This window comes from Onychomys torridus, chromosome 15, assembly GCF_903995425.1.
Source record: "Onychomys torridus chromosome 15, mOncTor1.1, whole genome shotgun sequence".
NCBI lineage: Eukaryota > Metazoa > Chordata > Mammalia > Rodentia > Cricetidae > Onychomys > Onychomys torridus.
Window position 1 is genome coordinate 28069254 of NC_050457.1, and position 13501 is coordinate 28082754.

The 13501-nt window shown below is 36.3% G+C and overlaps 1 protein-coding gene across 1 annotated transcript in view; it reads left to right on the forward strand.

The window, feature by feature from the left end:
- The window catches only part of Adamts6 (ADAM metallopeptidase with thrombospondin type 1 motif 6), a 241420-nt gene that overhangs the window by 67700 nt on the left and 160219 nt on the right, over positions 1-13501 (forward strand). Inside the window, exons 8-9 of the mRNA XM_036207143.1 lie at positions 7470-7513; positions 12011-12116. Coding sequence (XP_036063036.1) covers positions 7470-7513; positions 12011-12116 — 150 coding nt within the window. The remainder of the gene's footprint in view (positions 1-7469; positions 7514-12010; positions 12117-13501) is intronic.

Below are 13501 nucleotides of genomic sequence, written 5' to 3' on the forward strand. Positions count from 1 at the left end.
GCATTTAGTAGATTATTCACAAATTTGGATTAAAGTTGATGAAAGAAGTTACTAATAACAAAACACACTCAACAGTGTTTTAAAGACATTGAATTATTGCCAAAGAGAAAGAAAACATTGGGTTGAATTCGATTACCAATAAACTGCTGTGGATACAGCTCTGTATGCTGTGGATGTATGGCTCTAATTGATTGATAAATAAAATGCTGATTGGCCAGTAACCAGGCAGGAAGTATAGTATAGGTGGGACAGGATAGAGGAGAATTCTGGGAACAGGAAGGCTGAGTCAGGAGATGCTGCCAGCCACCACTGCCATGAGAAGCAAAATGTAATGTACCGGTAAACCACAAACCATGTGGCAACTTATATATTAATAGAAATGGGTTAATTTAAGATATGGGAACTAGATAGCAAGAAGCCTGCCATGGCCATACAGTTTATAAGTAATATAAGTCTCTGTGTGTTTACTTGGGTCTGAGTATCTGTGGGCCCGAGTGGGACTGGAGATAACTCCAGCTACAAATGGCCCCCAATGTGGGGCTAAAGTTTTCACCTAAAACCTGAAAAAGAAGATTCTAAAACAGAGCTAAATCAACTTCCTAGTTGTCTCTCTCAAGTTAGCCGTAGCCTGTGGGGTTGAGTTACCCCGTGGCAGGTTCGTGGTGTGCAGGCTTGACCTACATCATGGCGGGAATGAGGCATCTGCAAGCTGCAAATTACACTGTGGGGTGTATTTAGCCTTTGCTATACAAAAAAAGATATATAGAAATGATAGAATAGAGGGCAGATCTCTCATCTACACTAGAGGCTTGTATCTCATTGCAGAAAACACTATTTTTGGAGAAAATAGTATTTCTAAAAACTACCTAGTAATGCTAAATATTTCTTTTACTTTTCTAATGCTAATTTAAAAATTGCCCAAAATGATGTTATCTTCAGCCAGTATATAAATGAGGTATAATTTTCCTAGCTCAAAAGAAGACCCTTATTCTTATAATCTTCTTTGTTATGGATTTAGCCATTTTAGTATGTTATGTTTTAATATGTTGATTCTGAAGTAGAAAAATAGTAGTAGCCACCATTAAAGCAATCTATTTTGAAACTATATCAGAGATACATTATGGTATTTTCTAATAATTTCCAAAACATGCAGAGTTTAGTTATTTATAGGAGAATTACAGCTAATGTAATATGGATTAGTATGTATTCACAGAACTAAACTATAGTCACTGAGAAATAAAAAACAAATATCTATAGTTTAGTATATAACAAATAACCAATTATGATAGGCTCCTGTTAGTGTCTTGGATATGACTTCATAAATTCTAGATACTATATAGTAATTGGAGAAAATGTTGGTACTTTTAATATTGCTCTTTGGATTATATATAAACTTTTAAAACATATTTCTTCATATGTTTTAGAGATGGTTCAGCCTTTAGGAACACTTACTGCTTTTGTAGAGGACCCAGGTTCAGTTCCCAGCACCCACATGACTCATAACCATTTATATTTTTCACTTCAGTTTCAGGGCCTCCTATGCTTATTCTGACATCCATGGTACCAGGTATATATGCAGGCAGGGGGATACTCATATACATAAAATGAAATAATTAACTCTAAATTAAAAATGCATTTAATGCATATGAGTGCTTCATCTGCATGTATGTCTGCACAGTAGAAGAGGACATCAGGTCCCATTATAAACAAACAGTTGTGAGCCACCATGTGAGTGCCAGAAATTGAACTCAGGACTTCTGGAAGAGCAGCCAGTACTTTTAACTCTGGAACCATCTTTCCAGCCTCTGCTAAAAAATTTAGAAAGTATTCCTTCAGTGTTCTTTGATGCCAGACTTTAAAAAAATTATTTTTCTATGATATTTCCACCTTCCTTCAAAAAATATTTGTTGATTGGATCAGGATAGCTCTACTTAATTTTTAAAATAGCATTTAAGAGATTGAAAACTGTGGGCAGAGTTGTGTCCATCACTCCATTGAAGGCCATGATCTCCTCTGCATCAGTGAGAGGTGAGACAGTGATCTCTGCATCAATGAGAGGTGAGGTCATGATCTCTGCATCAGTGAGAAGTGAGGCCACGATCTCTGCATCAGTGAGGGGTGAGACATTGATCTCTGTATCAGGGAGAGGTGAGGCTATGGAAAGAAATGTGTGTGGTGAAAACTACCAAGTGATGGGAACTTCATCCTGAACATGTGGAAGAATTCTCTGTCTCTACTTCCCAATGTTGAAATAAGAAATGTCCAGCTATAGAATATGATTTTGAGCAGTGTTTACTTTTCTGACTTTATAATTTGTTTTTTAGGAAATGGTCTTAGAAGAAGGATCCCTGGGTAACTTTTTTAAAAAAGAGTCATTGTCAGAATTCTCTCTGGTTAGAACAGCAACAATGAAATTACATTATTTAAAAGTTAAGTGCTCTTTTTTTTTTTTCCAATGCAGGTTTTCTCTGTGTAGCTTTGTGCCTTTTCCTGGAACTCACTTGGTAGACCAGGCTGGCCTCAAACTCACAGAGATCTGCCTGGCTCTGCCTCCCGAGTGCTGGGATTAAAGGCATGCGCCACCACCACCTGACAAGTTAAGTGCTTTTGTGTTTATTGAGAATATTCCATCTGGCTTCATGGCAGTGGTGTGACATTGAGACAGACAGGACAGGAAAATTAATGCCCAGTGAGATGATTTGGAAGAGGGCTTATAATCAGCTATTGGCAGCACCAGAATTAGAATTCAAATCTGACAGGCTAACTTCATGTTCTCTTAGTCATACACAATTTCATGCTATGACTGGATGATCACTGTGCAATAAAACTTGTAGTTATATAGATTGGCTCTTTCAAAAACATTTCTATCATGATCCCTTCAGATATACTGTAGTTACTTCCTCCAAGCATCCTTCCCTTCCTCCCACGCCTTTATCTCCCCCGATGAATTTTGGATTAACTGGGTAAAACAATTCTTACACAAGGATAAAGCATTGAAACAAGCAATGTGCTGAGGGGAGGCAGTAATTTGTAGGGCAGCCAGTTTAGATCTTTATCATGGCATGAATTTGGTGGCACCTCCTAGTCTCTCTGGACTTCTTTTCCACATCAGACAAAAACCACTGAATGGTTTTGTGTAGTCTGGCAGGATTGTTAGTTGCAGTGGTGTAGAAACGGAAACAATTTGGGAGTTCTAGATTGAAACCGAGGTGCCTGTTCCATGAAGTGGCATTGGTGCTGCTGAACTTTTGAGTACCAGATTTTATATATTTAAACCCCTTTTTCTCTTAAAGTGGATGGTATTGGTGTCTGTTGAATGCCTTTGGAATACTGAGACAGTCATCATAATTGTACATCTTACAATTTTGGAATTTTGGAGCGGGATGAACTGTAAAATTACTACAAATTTAGAATCCAAACAAAACCCACTTCGTGTTTGTATAAAGTATTTTAAACTATTCATTCTGATCTTACTATTTATTCTACCGTCTTCAGTTTTTGTATTAGGCCCACCCTTCACACACACCCCCTTTTAGTGTGGAATTCATATAGAAAGTTTCTAAAACAATTTGGAGAGGTTTATTTTCTTTTACTACTGAGGATCCACAAAATTCAGTTATGTTCTCAGGACAGATGACATGATGGAAAATAAAAATAACATTTCCCCAAAAACTAATAATGAAAAGGCATTAGACCAACATAGTAAGTTATTAAAAATATGAAGTATTGTATAAGAAAATTATAGTATCATGTGTATATTTTTAGCAGCTTCCAACAAGTAGGTGACTTTAGAGCTGTTCTGAGGAAATAATATGCAGTTTGCCTTCTGAGTGCTCATGAAATTTGACACTGAAGAACTAACTACACACACCAGAGTATCTGGGGTGCTGAGTTGTCCATGTGTGATGGTAGAGAGGTGGTGAATTGTTACATATTTGATAGTGATGTCTGTACTCTTTCATTAATTTGCACAATTATTTTGTCTTTGTATTTCCCGATGACTGTAACAGAGTAATTGTTTTTGCTTTCCTACAGCTTGGATGAGATGTGATTGGCAAATAAAAATTATATACACATACTGTGTACAATGACATAGAGGTCTTTGTATAAACTATGAAATTAACATGTTCATTATCACATGTAAACAAACACAGATACACAAAAAAATCAGTGTAATTTTCTTTTAAAATTAAAGACAAGCTTATTGCCATTATTTTTGTTGCTTTATTTAACACATTTCTCCTCTGATCCTACTTTCCTTCTTAGTCTGGTTTTGATTTCATATTCCTTAAATACTGATGACGGCATCTGGGATGTGAGTGACTATAGTATAGGAAAGCAGGCACATGCTTGCTGTAGTAGTTAGATGTGTTAGTTCCTGCTTTATGAAGGATAAAGTATTTGAAGTGAACCTAATAGATATCTAGAATTGCACAGAAGAAATGGGAGAAGAGATTTTCATGAACTGTTTGTGGATACAGGGAAATTCAAAATTTTTTTAGATAGTGGTAAATGCATAGTGAGTATATTTGGTAGAAGTAGACATAAGTTTGGGAAAGTAATAAATAGTTCTAGAAAGGTAAACTGAAACAAGACTGTTTCTTGAATTTCAAAGTGCATTGTTTACATTTTTAGAGAAAGCTTGATTTTGTAGTAGGAGAATAGCATATGCAGAACTAAGAAGTAAGCTCTGAGTCATGCTGGAAAGAGGAGCTCTGTGGTTAATAGTTCATACTGCTTTTCCAGGGAACCAGGGTTTAAGTTCTGTTCCCACATCAGGTGGGTCACAACTCTTTGTGACTCCAGCTCCAGGAGATCTTGCCCTTTTGGTGTCCCCATGCTCCTGAACACAGGTGCACATAGTTCCTGTCCCATACACATAATAACTAAGTCTTTCAAAACAGGCGTTATGCATAAGAGAGACTTGGAAATGAGATGTTTGCTTCATCTCAGCAGGAGGTTACTAATGCTATAAATTAGAGAGTTACTGACTGACTCAGTGTTCATGATTGATTGCAATAACATGGTCATGTTTGGAACAACAACATTTCACAGTCTCCTTCTCCGTCCTCCATTTCTTATATTCTTTCTTCCTTTTCTTTTGTCACATTCCCTGAGTCTTGATGGTAGTGGTGATATCCCATTTAGGGGTGAGCCCCTATTCTCTTTTTCTAAGTACTTTGACCAGGCACACAGCTTTCCACCGACTGCTTTCCACTGCAAAAGGCAGCTTCTTTGACCAAGGTTGAGAGCAGCCCAGGCTCTGGGTATAAACATCAGGTTTCAGTGCAGATGCTTTCTCGTTGTAAAGTGGTGCTGCATTTCACAAACTTCAAAGTCTAACATAGTCAAATGTTTTGGTCAGTATCTTCTGACACTCACATGCTGACAAAAATGATAGTCAAAAAATGTTCATAGCAGAAATATACCAATGTTATAGTCACAGATATTTGGGATTTTTTTTATTTTGCTCTATCAGTCCCACCTCATTATGAATTAGGGTGAAAGAATGGTGCCACATGTATTTCTTACCCCAAACTAGAACCCTGACTTCCTTCCTGTAAGCACTAGGGTTTATATGCTGTCTTAGTTAGGGTTTCTATTGCTTCGATATAATACTGTGACCCAAGAGCATGTTGGGGAGGAAAGGGTTTATTTGGCTTAAAGTTGCACATTGTAGTTCATCATTGAAGGAAGCCAGCACAGGAACTCAAACAGGGCAGGAACCTGGAGGCAGGAGCTGATATAGAGACCATGGAGGAGGAGTGCTTCATACTGGCTTGTTCCTCATATCTTGCTCAGCCTGTTTTCTTCTAGAACCCAAGACCACCAGCCAAGGGATGGTTCCACCCATACCACCCACAATGCCTGGCCTTGCTCCATCAATCACTAAGAAAATGCCCAACTGGCTTGCCTACAGCCAGATCTTATGGAGACATAAGAGTTCCTCTCAGATGACTTTAGCTTATGTCAAGATGACATCAAGCTATACAGCACATATGGACTCCCTAAGGATCATGTTTGTTAATTCTTTTGTGTGTTCACATGTGTGTTTGCCTGTGTGTTCATGCATAGGTGCACATTGATGTTTTCATGTGGAGGCCAGAGGACAGCCTCCAGCACTTTTCACTTTGTCCTTGAGGCAGGGTCTCTCACAGGCCTGAAGCTCACCAAGTAGACTAGATTGGATGGCCAGCAAGGCCCCGGAATAGTTTGTTTTCACTTCACCAGTGATGCATGGGTATGGGAATCCATTTCAGGTCCTTGTGCTTCTACTTCCCATCGCTGGGATGACATGCTCTTGTCACCACAGCTGGCTTTTTTCATGACTACTTGGTATTGGAACTCAGGTCTTCATGCTCGCCTGACAAGTGCTTTAGTGACTGAACCATCCTCCAAGCCCTTAAAGGACCTTTTCCAATTGCAGTTTAACTTTTGTACTCCTTGTTTGGATTCTGTAACTTCTTGGCTTACTTTGAGACTTTGATTCAACCCTAAATTTAGGGCTCCTGTTGCATCATGTTTGTTAGGATGTATACTCACTTGCGCAAAGGATCCTGAGTAAAAAGTATACTCTTTTTCTTTAGGATGTTATTTTTCCAGGTCCTACTGTATACATGTGCGTGTATGTGAGCACATATGTACATGTGCATGTATGTTAGTGCATGCGTTTTCCCCGGTGTCAGAAACTGAATGAGGTAAATCTGAAGCTTGAGAGTTTTGACAATATTCACTAAAGTATATAAGGAATATATAACATTGATAATGTCTCTGTAGTGACATAAAATTATAAGCATTTTGTATATGAAATTTAAAGTGCAGTTATACATCATTTAAATTTGTTGTTACTGATCTCCTAAATGAAATTTACCATGATACATAACTCTGTTCGTCCAATTATGAAAATGTTGATTATATAATCTAATTGTTTAAATCAGTCGTTATTGCCAATCTCTCTTTATGGCATAACTGGTCTGTCAGTAACAAGCCTGACTTCATTTTAACATGTTAATACTTCCTATGAAAATATTCCATCTCTGAATTCCAATTGTGAGATATAAACTCATAATAAGTTGAAAGAGCTACAAATGGTGTTTAGAGTCATATATAGTTTGTGGCTACAACAAGAAGATACTCTAGCAGTCCAGTAGGATCAAATAGATTATTATTAATAATAAAACCCACTCATTGAGATAGAAGCTTTAGCAACCTCTAGATGAACTATTGAAAACAATATGATAGATAGTTTAATTGACCTCTCCCCTTTATTTTTTTGCTGGTAGGTATCCTACTGACTTGCAGGCAGAACTGTGAGTGTGTGAGGTATGCCTTTTCCCATAGTGCTGGCCATGCAACACTCCAGTTGGCTGCTCATAATTGCATTGACTTTGATCTGAACAGAGCTCCAAAAAAGAAATGCAATGAATGTGCAAATATTCTACAAATTTTATCTTTTTTCTCCTCCATAGATATGATATCTGCACTTATAAAAATAAGCCCTGTGGAACATTGGGTAAGTTTGCTTTTTTTTGTTTGTTTGTTTGTTTTTGTTTTTGAGTAAAGGATAATTTAGATGTCTCTTTGAGGCAATGATGCTACTCTTCATTATTATTAATTTGGTTATTTTTCTTCCTATTGCATGGGAAATTATCCCTAAAAATTTTAAAACATGACCTTTCTTGGATATATAACTGCTAGAAACAAATTTTTGTTCCCATACTAGTAAAAAATTTAAATTTTTATTAGCCTTGCATTCTCTGGCAAATGGTATGAATGAAAACAACTTAGAAGATTATTTAAAAATCAATAGTAATTGTAAGTCAAAGTAACCACTCATGTTCTTATTTTCTGTCTTTCTAATATATTTTATAAAACAAACAAACAAAAAATCCTCCCAAAACAAAAACCAGAGTGTCTGAGACAAGTGAAAGCTTCCTCAAGACTAGTGAAGGAAAGAAAAGTAAAGAAACTAAGATACCTAAAAAGGGGTTGGAGAGATGGCTCAGAGGTTAAGAGCACTGGCTGCTCTCCCAGAGGACCTGAGTTCAATTCCCAGCAACCACATGGTGGCTCACAACCATTTATAATGGCATCTGGTGCCCTTCTCCATCATGCATGCAGGCAGAACACTATGTACATAATAAATAAATAAATCTTTAAAAAATAAAAATTATACTTCTTTTGGTATTTTTTTAAAAGCGTATCTCCCATGAACTCAGATATTATCTAGAAAAATGTTAGTCCAATCACCAAAGAATTTCATCAAACAGTTAGCCAGAGATAAAGAAAGAAGGAGGAATTTTCCTTTTCTTTTTAAAAACATTTCAGTAATCATCTTGAATTTTTAAAAAAGTATATTTTGTTACAAAGCATGGTTTCATATTGGTTGAAAGTTAAATGCAAACACATTGGATTACTATGCAGCTCTCAGAAAGCCAAATAACAAAGCAACTAATGTTATTTTAAGGCATGAGAATTTTTTTCCCTTTGACAATTTTTAGCGTCATGAAATCTTTTTACGGACTCAATATCTAAGCAAGAGAAAGTCAATGTTTTTGACCTCTCTATCTGTATCAAGCTGCAGTTTTCTTATCTGTAAATGAATAAGTCGGTTCCTGTGACTATCCTAAGTGTTTGGGAATATCCAGTTATAGAGGACTTATGAGAAAAAGTGTTCCCAACCTCCTGGGAGTTCAGTGAAACATCCCTTCAAAGACTGGAATTTCTCTTGATCAGTTTTTACATGGCTTTTCCTGTCCCATGTTCCTCAAGATTTATGACTAGAGGAAAAATCACAATTAGCCAAGGCCTACCTAGTATTCACCATGGAAAAGTTTGCTAGTTTAATACCTGTCACAGAAAGAGCTCTCTTTGCTGAACTAGCTCATGTTGGGATTTTCATTGTAGTGTTTCAAGTTAAGACCAACTGAGAAAACCTGAATTTGAGACTAACCTTGACGGTTTCAGAGTATTTGTTACTTTTTACAATCTTTTAAACCTCCTTGTTTCTCAATTTCCTTATTTATGAAGCAGGAGTACTATCTGATCTTTTCCTAAAGGAATATTGTTAAAATCAATAAAAAAATACAATTCCTTTGCAAATGACATTATAATAAAGGAACAGGTATTATTATTTGATATAGAATCACCTACCATGTTTTATTTAATTCATTTATTTATTGTTCAAATTCTATAAATACCTATTAAGTGTTTGGTTTTTCGAAACAGGGTTTCTCTGTGTAGCTTTGGCGCTTTCCTAGAACTCACTGTGTAGCCCAGTCTGGCCTCGAACTCACAGAGATGTGCCCACCTCTGCCTCCCGTGTGCTGGGATTAAAGGCATGCGCCACCACCGCCCAGCTTCTATTAAGTGTTTTTATCTACTTTAAAATGAATGAACCCTAAAACCTCAAAACAAGTATATATATAAGCTAGAGCTTATATTTTCAAGCATATATGTTTTAAGGAAATAAGTATATACATTTTCATTCTGTTATTTAAAGGTATATTATTTACATTAACAGGCTCTTTATTCTGGCATTAGTAATATGACTACCTAGTACTTTCATTATCATTACTAATGTTCTGATGTAGTTTACTGTATAATTTGCTCTTGTTTTGCTCAAAATAATGTATTGTAACTTTAATCTTTCATTCAATTCTACAGTCACTAAGTTAATTGCTAGGTACACATGATTTTAAAGCCCAATTATTTGTAAATTAAAATTATAAATTTTGAAAACTGAATATAATGCATATATAGATACATGTATTGACTTTTATATGTAGAAAATATTGGTACAGAATCAAACAGTTTATTACTATTTTATAAATATAATTTTAATTAAAGTAATTTATTACCTATTTTAGCATGTTGATATTTATGATAAGGTGGTTTTCTTTGTTTTCATAATCTCTTGGTTAACAATTCTAATGGCCAGTTACATTATAATGGTAGTTGGGTTAAGGGTGCAAACTGACCAGCAAACTGAGGAAATCTAATTGACCCAACGGTAATGAAACCCTGATCAACACTTTCACACATAGGAGTTTTGACAATAGCAGTTGTCAGAAAACTAGAAAGTGGTGGGACTTAATGAAACATATACCAGGTCACAAATCAATAGTTATTCTCCAAATAAAGCCTTTCTAATGTTGTTTCTTAGCTTGTTAACAGTTTTAGATCAGGTATCAAGCAAATATGTACTTATAACTACACTGGCGTGTCAGTGAGAACTCATAACTCAAAATACATTCATAGAACACATACCAAAAGAAAACCACTCCAACGCCAATCAAAGAAAAAACAAAACAAACAAACAAACAAACAAACAAACAAAGTACAACCCAATGCAGCACCACCATCTTTAGAAAAACCACAGGATAGTTAGTGAAAATTTAATTTGTCAATAATTGTGAGTAGTAATCCTGTAAAAATGACTCATTACAGAAATAACGTTCATTGTTGTTTTGTCCTTCCCACATGATCTCTCATACTGAACCCAACAGCATAGAACCAAGTCATGTTTCTAGTCTGCATGGTGTGGATGTGTGAGCAATTTATGTGGATATTACAAGTGACGTTGATAATGTATCTTTGGTTAGTCAAAGCATCAGTTCATTTTGCCCCAGTGGTCCTTCTTTTTTATTATTTTCTTTTCAGGACCCGATACCTCTAGGTGGTATGGAAGGTCAGTAGAGTAATGTCACCCGTGCTTATGACAACTCTGAGGCAGAAAGAACTCCCTTTCTAACTTCTGCTCTTTTCCTATAAAGCAGTAGAAGAAGCTGTATCAGCAGATCAGCACTCACCTTAACTTTGTTATAGTGTGTCTGTTCCCTTAATGTCTATATTAGGAAGAACAGAGAGACACAGTTTCTAGAGCTGCATTTGTAGAAAATGTGGATTGAATAGTGTTGACTGTCCCCCAGTCAGTGCCACTGGGCAATTGCACTCCACAGAACACTGCTTGTTGCTCTCAGGAAATACCCATTGAGCTGAATTGGGGTGACCTTGGTGGGAAGGCAATTCCTAACCCTGGAATAACACACTAACAGAGTACATGAAATTTCCTCCTTTCTTTCTCTTCAATGTCTTTAAATGACTCTTCTCTGCATGTATTATTTGGCATCTGCTTCCTCATAACAGACAACATTTTTCATTTTTCACAAAATTCTTTTTTCTGAGTGCTGATTTCAAATTCTGTACTAATCCACAGAGCATAATCCACAGAGCATGGTATTCATTTGGAAGTAAATACTAAAGCTTCCAAGGGGAAATAGCTCAAATAACGTAACATTTCATGAGAAATCAGCGAATTAACACCATGGTTTTGCCTTATTAGTAAGAACTCTAAAGCACTGAAGGGGGGTTGGAGAGAAGGAAACATTGAATGCATGAGTGACTTCTCTCCATATATATACATAAACTGCTGCTATCAGGGCTAATTACAGAGATTAAAAAAGTACAGAAGTTTCAGTTTCATGTTTCATAGTTTTTTTTCCTCCTGTTTTGAACTATCGACTGTAAAAAATAAATAAATAAAAATGTCATTCATAAAACCATTTGGGATTCCCTCTTTTTGTTAACTAAAAAGTTGCTTGTATATTTTTATGAACCCACTCAACTTAAACAGATCTCTTTAGAAAAATAATGTGGATATATTTTGCTTTCTACAGCCTGAAGAATATTAAAATAGAAATGCTTTCTTGAATTCCCTTTTCTGGCTCAAGTTACTAGGTGGTCCCAAGTTACCAGAAGTAAAATTTATAAATCTAACCCCTAGTCTAGACATTTTCCAGCACCGACTGCAGTTCAAAAAATATTAATGTCTAGCCGGCAAAGTGAAATTCCCCCCAGTGATTTTGCAAATGACTAGAAAGTTAACCTTTTGCCAACTGCTCCTTCTGTGCGTGGAGGTTGTTAAAAGTATCCAGGCATTTAGAAGTATAGGCTTTTAAAGGCTGAAACACCTTGGCTTGACCCTTTGTGTCTCTTTCTGTTTATTCAGGCTTAGCCTCCGTGGCTGGAATGTGTGAGCCTGAACGGAGCTGCAGCATTAATGAAGACATCGGCCTGGGTTCAGCTTTTACCATTGCACATGAGATTGGTCACAAGTGAGTGCATTTAAGAAAATCAAAACAAAGTGGAGAGCTCCACTCTTGAAACCACTTGTAACTACTGTGTGGAAAGCCTGCACTCAACTCCTTTACAGCCTTTTTGACAGCTTTCAGTAGAGACTATTATCATCTGGGGTATTGGGATAAATCTTCCTAAGAACTGGAGACTTGTTAAGTAGACAAACATATCACATGTGAATGTTGTTATGGGCATTTAAAACAGTGAGCTTCAGCTGTCTTCTCAATACCTAGTTCCTTATGAAATCTAATTGTGTAAGTTGTCTCTTTTTCACTCAATTGGTAATTTATGTATTTTCTCTTATGGTTGTTTGTTTCAGGTTTTTATTTTTTGTTTTTTTATATTATTGTTTTTTGAGACCGTCTTGTTCTGTAGCCCAGGCTGACCTTGATCTAGACAGGCTGGCCTGGAATGCAGGGTAATCCTCCTGCCTCAGCCTTCTGAGTGAAAAGAATGAGCCACCATTTCTGGCTACATGTATTTGTTTACACTATTGACACCATTTCCTTAAAATGAACCATTGACTTCACCCATCATGGAACTGGAAGTTTACCTTCTTTAGGCATATGTAAACATAGCCATCGCTATATGACTTGTATTGTTTGAAGTACTCATGTGCCACCAAAAAGTTTAAGAGCTCATCCTTGTTTTTTAAAGAGGACATTAAGTTTTTAATATTTATTTCAAATAAGTCAATGCCAGTGTTTCAAACTACTTTCAACCAACCTCCAATGGCAATAAACCCATTATTTAAATGAACAGAGAAAAGTAAATGAAAAGTCTGTTCATGAGAAAGGAGAGGTTTGACAATCGTTTCCTGTAGTTCAGACATTTGTGTTCAGAAGACTAGAAGATGACTTGTTCTCAGCATTTACTGTGATTCGAACTAATGCTCTCCTACAGATAGAACCAAGAAGGAGCCTCTGTTTACTGACAGGCTTAGCTCTTGAGCACCTCCTCCCCTTTCCCTAAAACAGAGGTCATTAACATTTAGCAAAGGACTAGTTATTTCTACTACCTTAAACGCTGGAAGATAAGTAGTTTTAGCTAAATGTATGGTTTTAGTTAATGATCTACCCTATTTAAGTGGTGAAGTGGATAAAAAGTGAAATAACAATAAAATCAATATTTATGCTCCAGAGGTAATTCCTGAGAAAAACTCAGTTCAGGATCTTTTCTCCCTTCTTTCCTCTCTTCTCTTTCTCTTAAAATTAAACTCGGGTCATTTTGTTGTCTTATTAAATGTTTTTAAGCTGGTGTTGATTGGGGTATAAGTTCAAGTAACCATCAAGTTTTAAACCTGACTGGATTCAGACAGAAAAAGTCACTGCTACACTTTTAATGAGGTCTTAAAAACATTGGC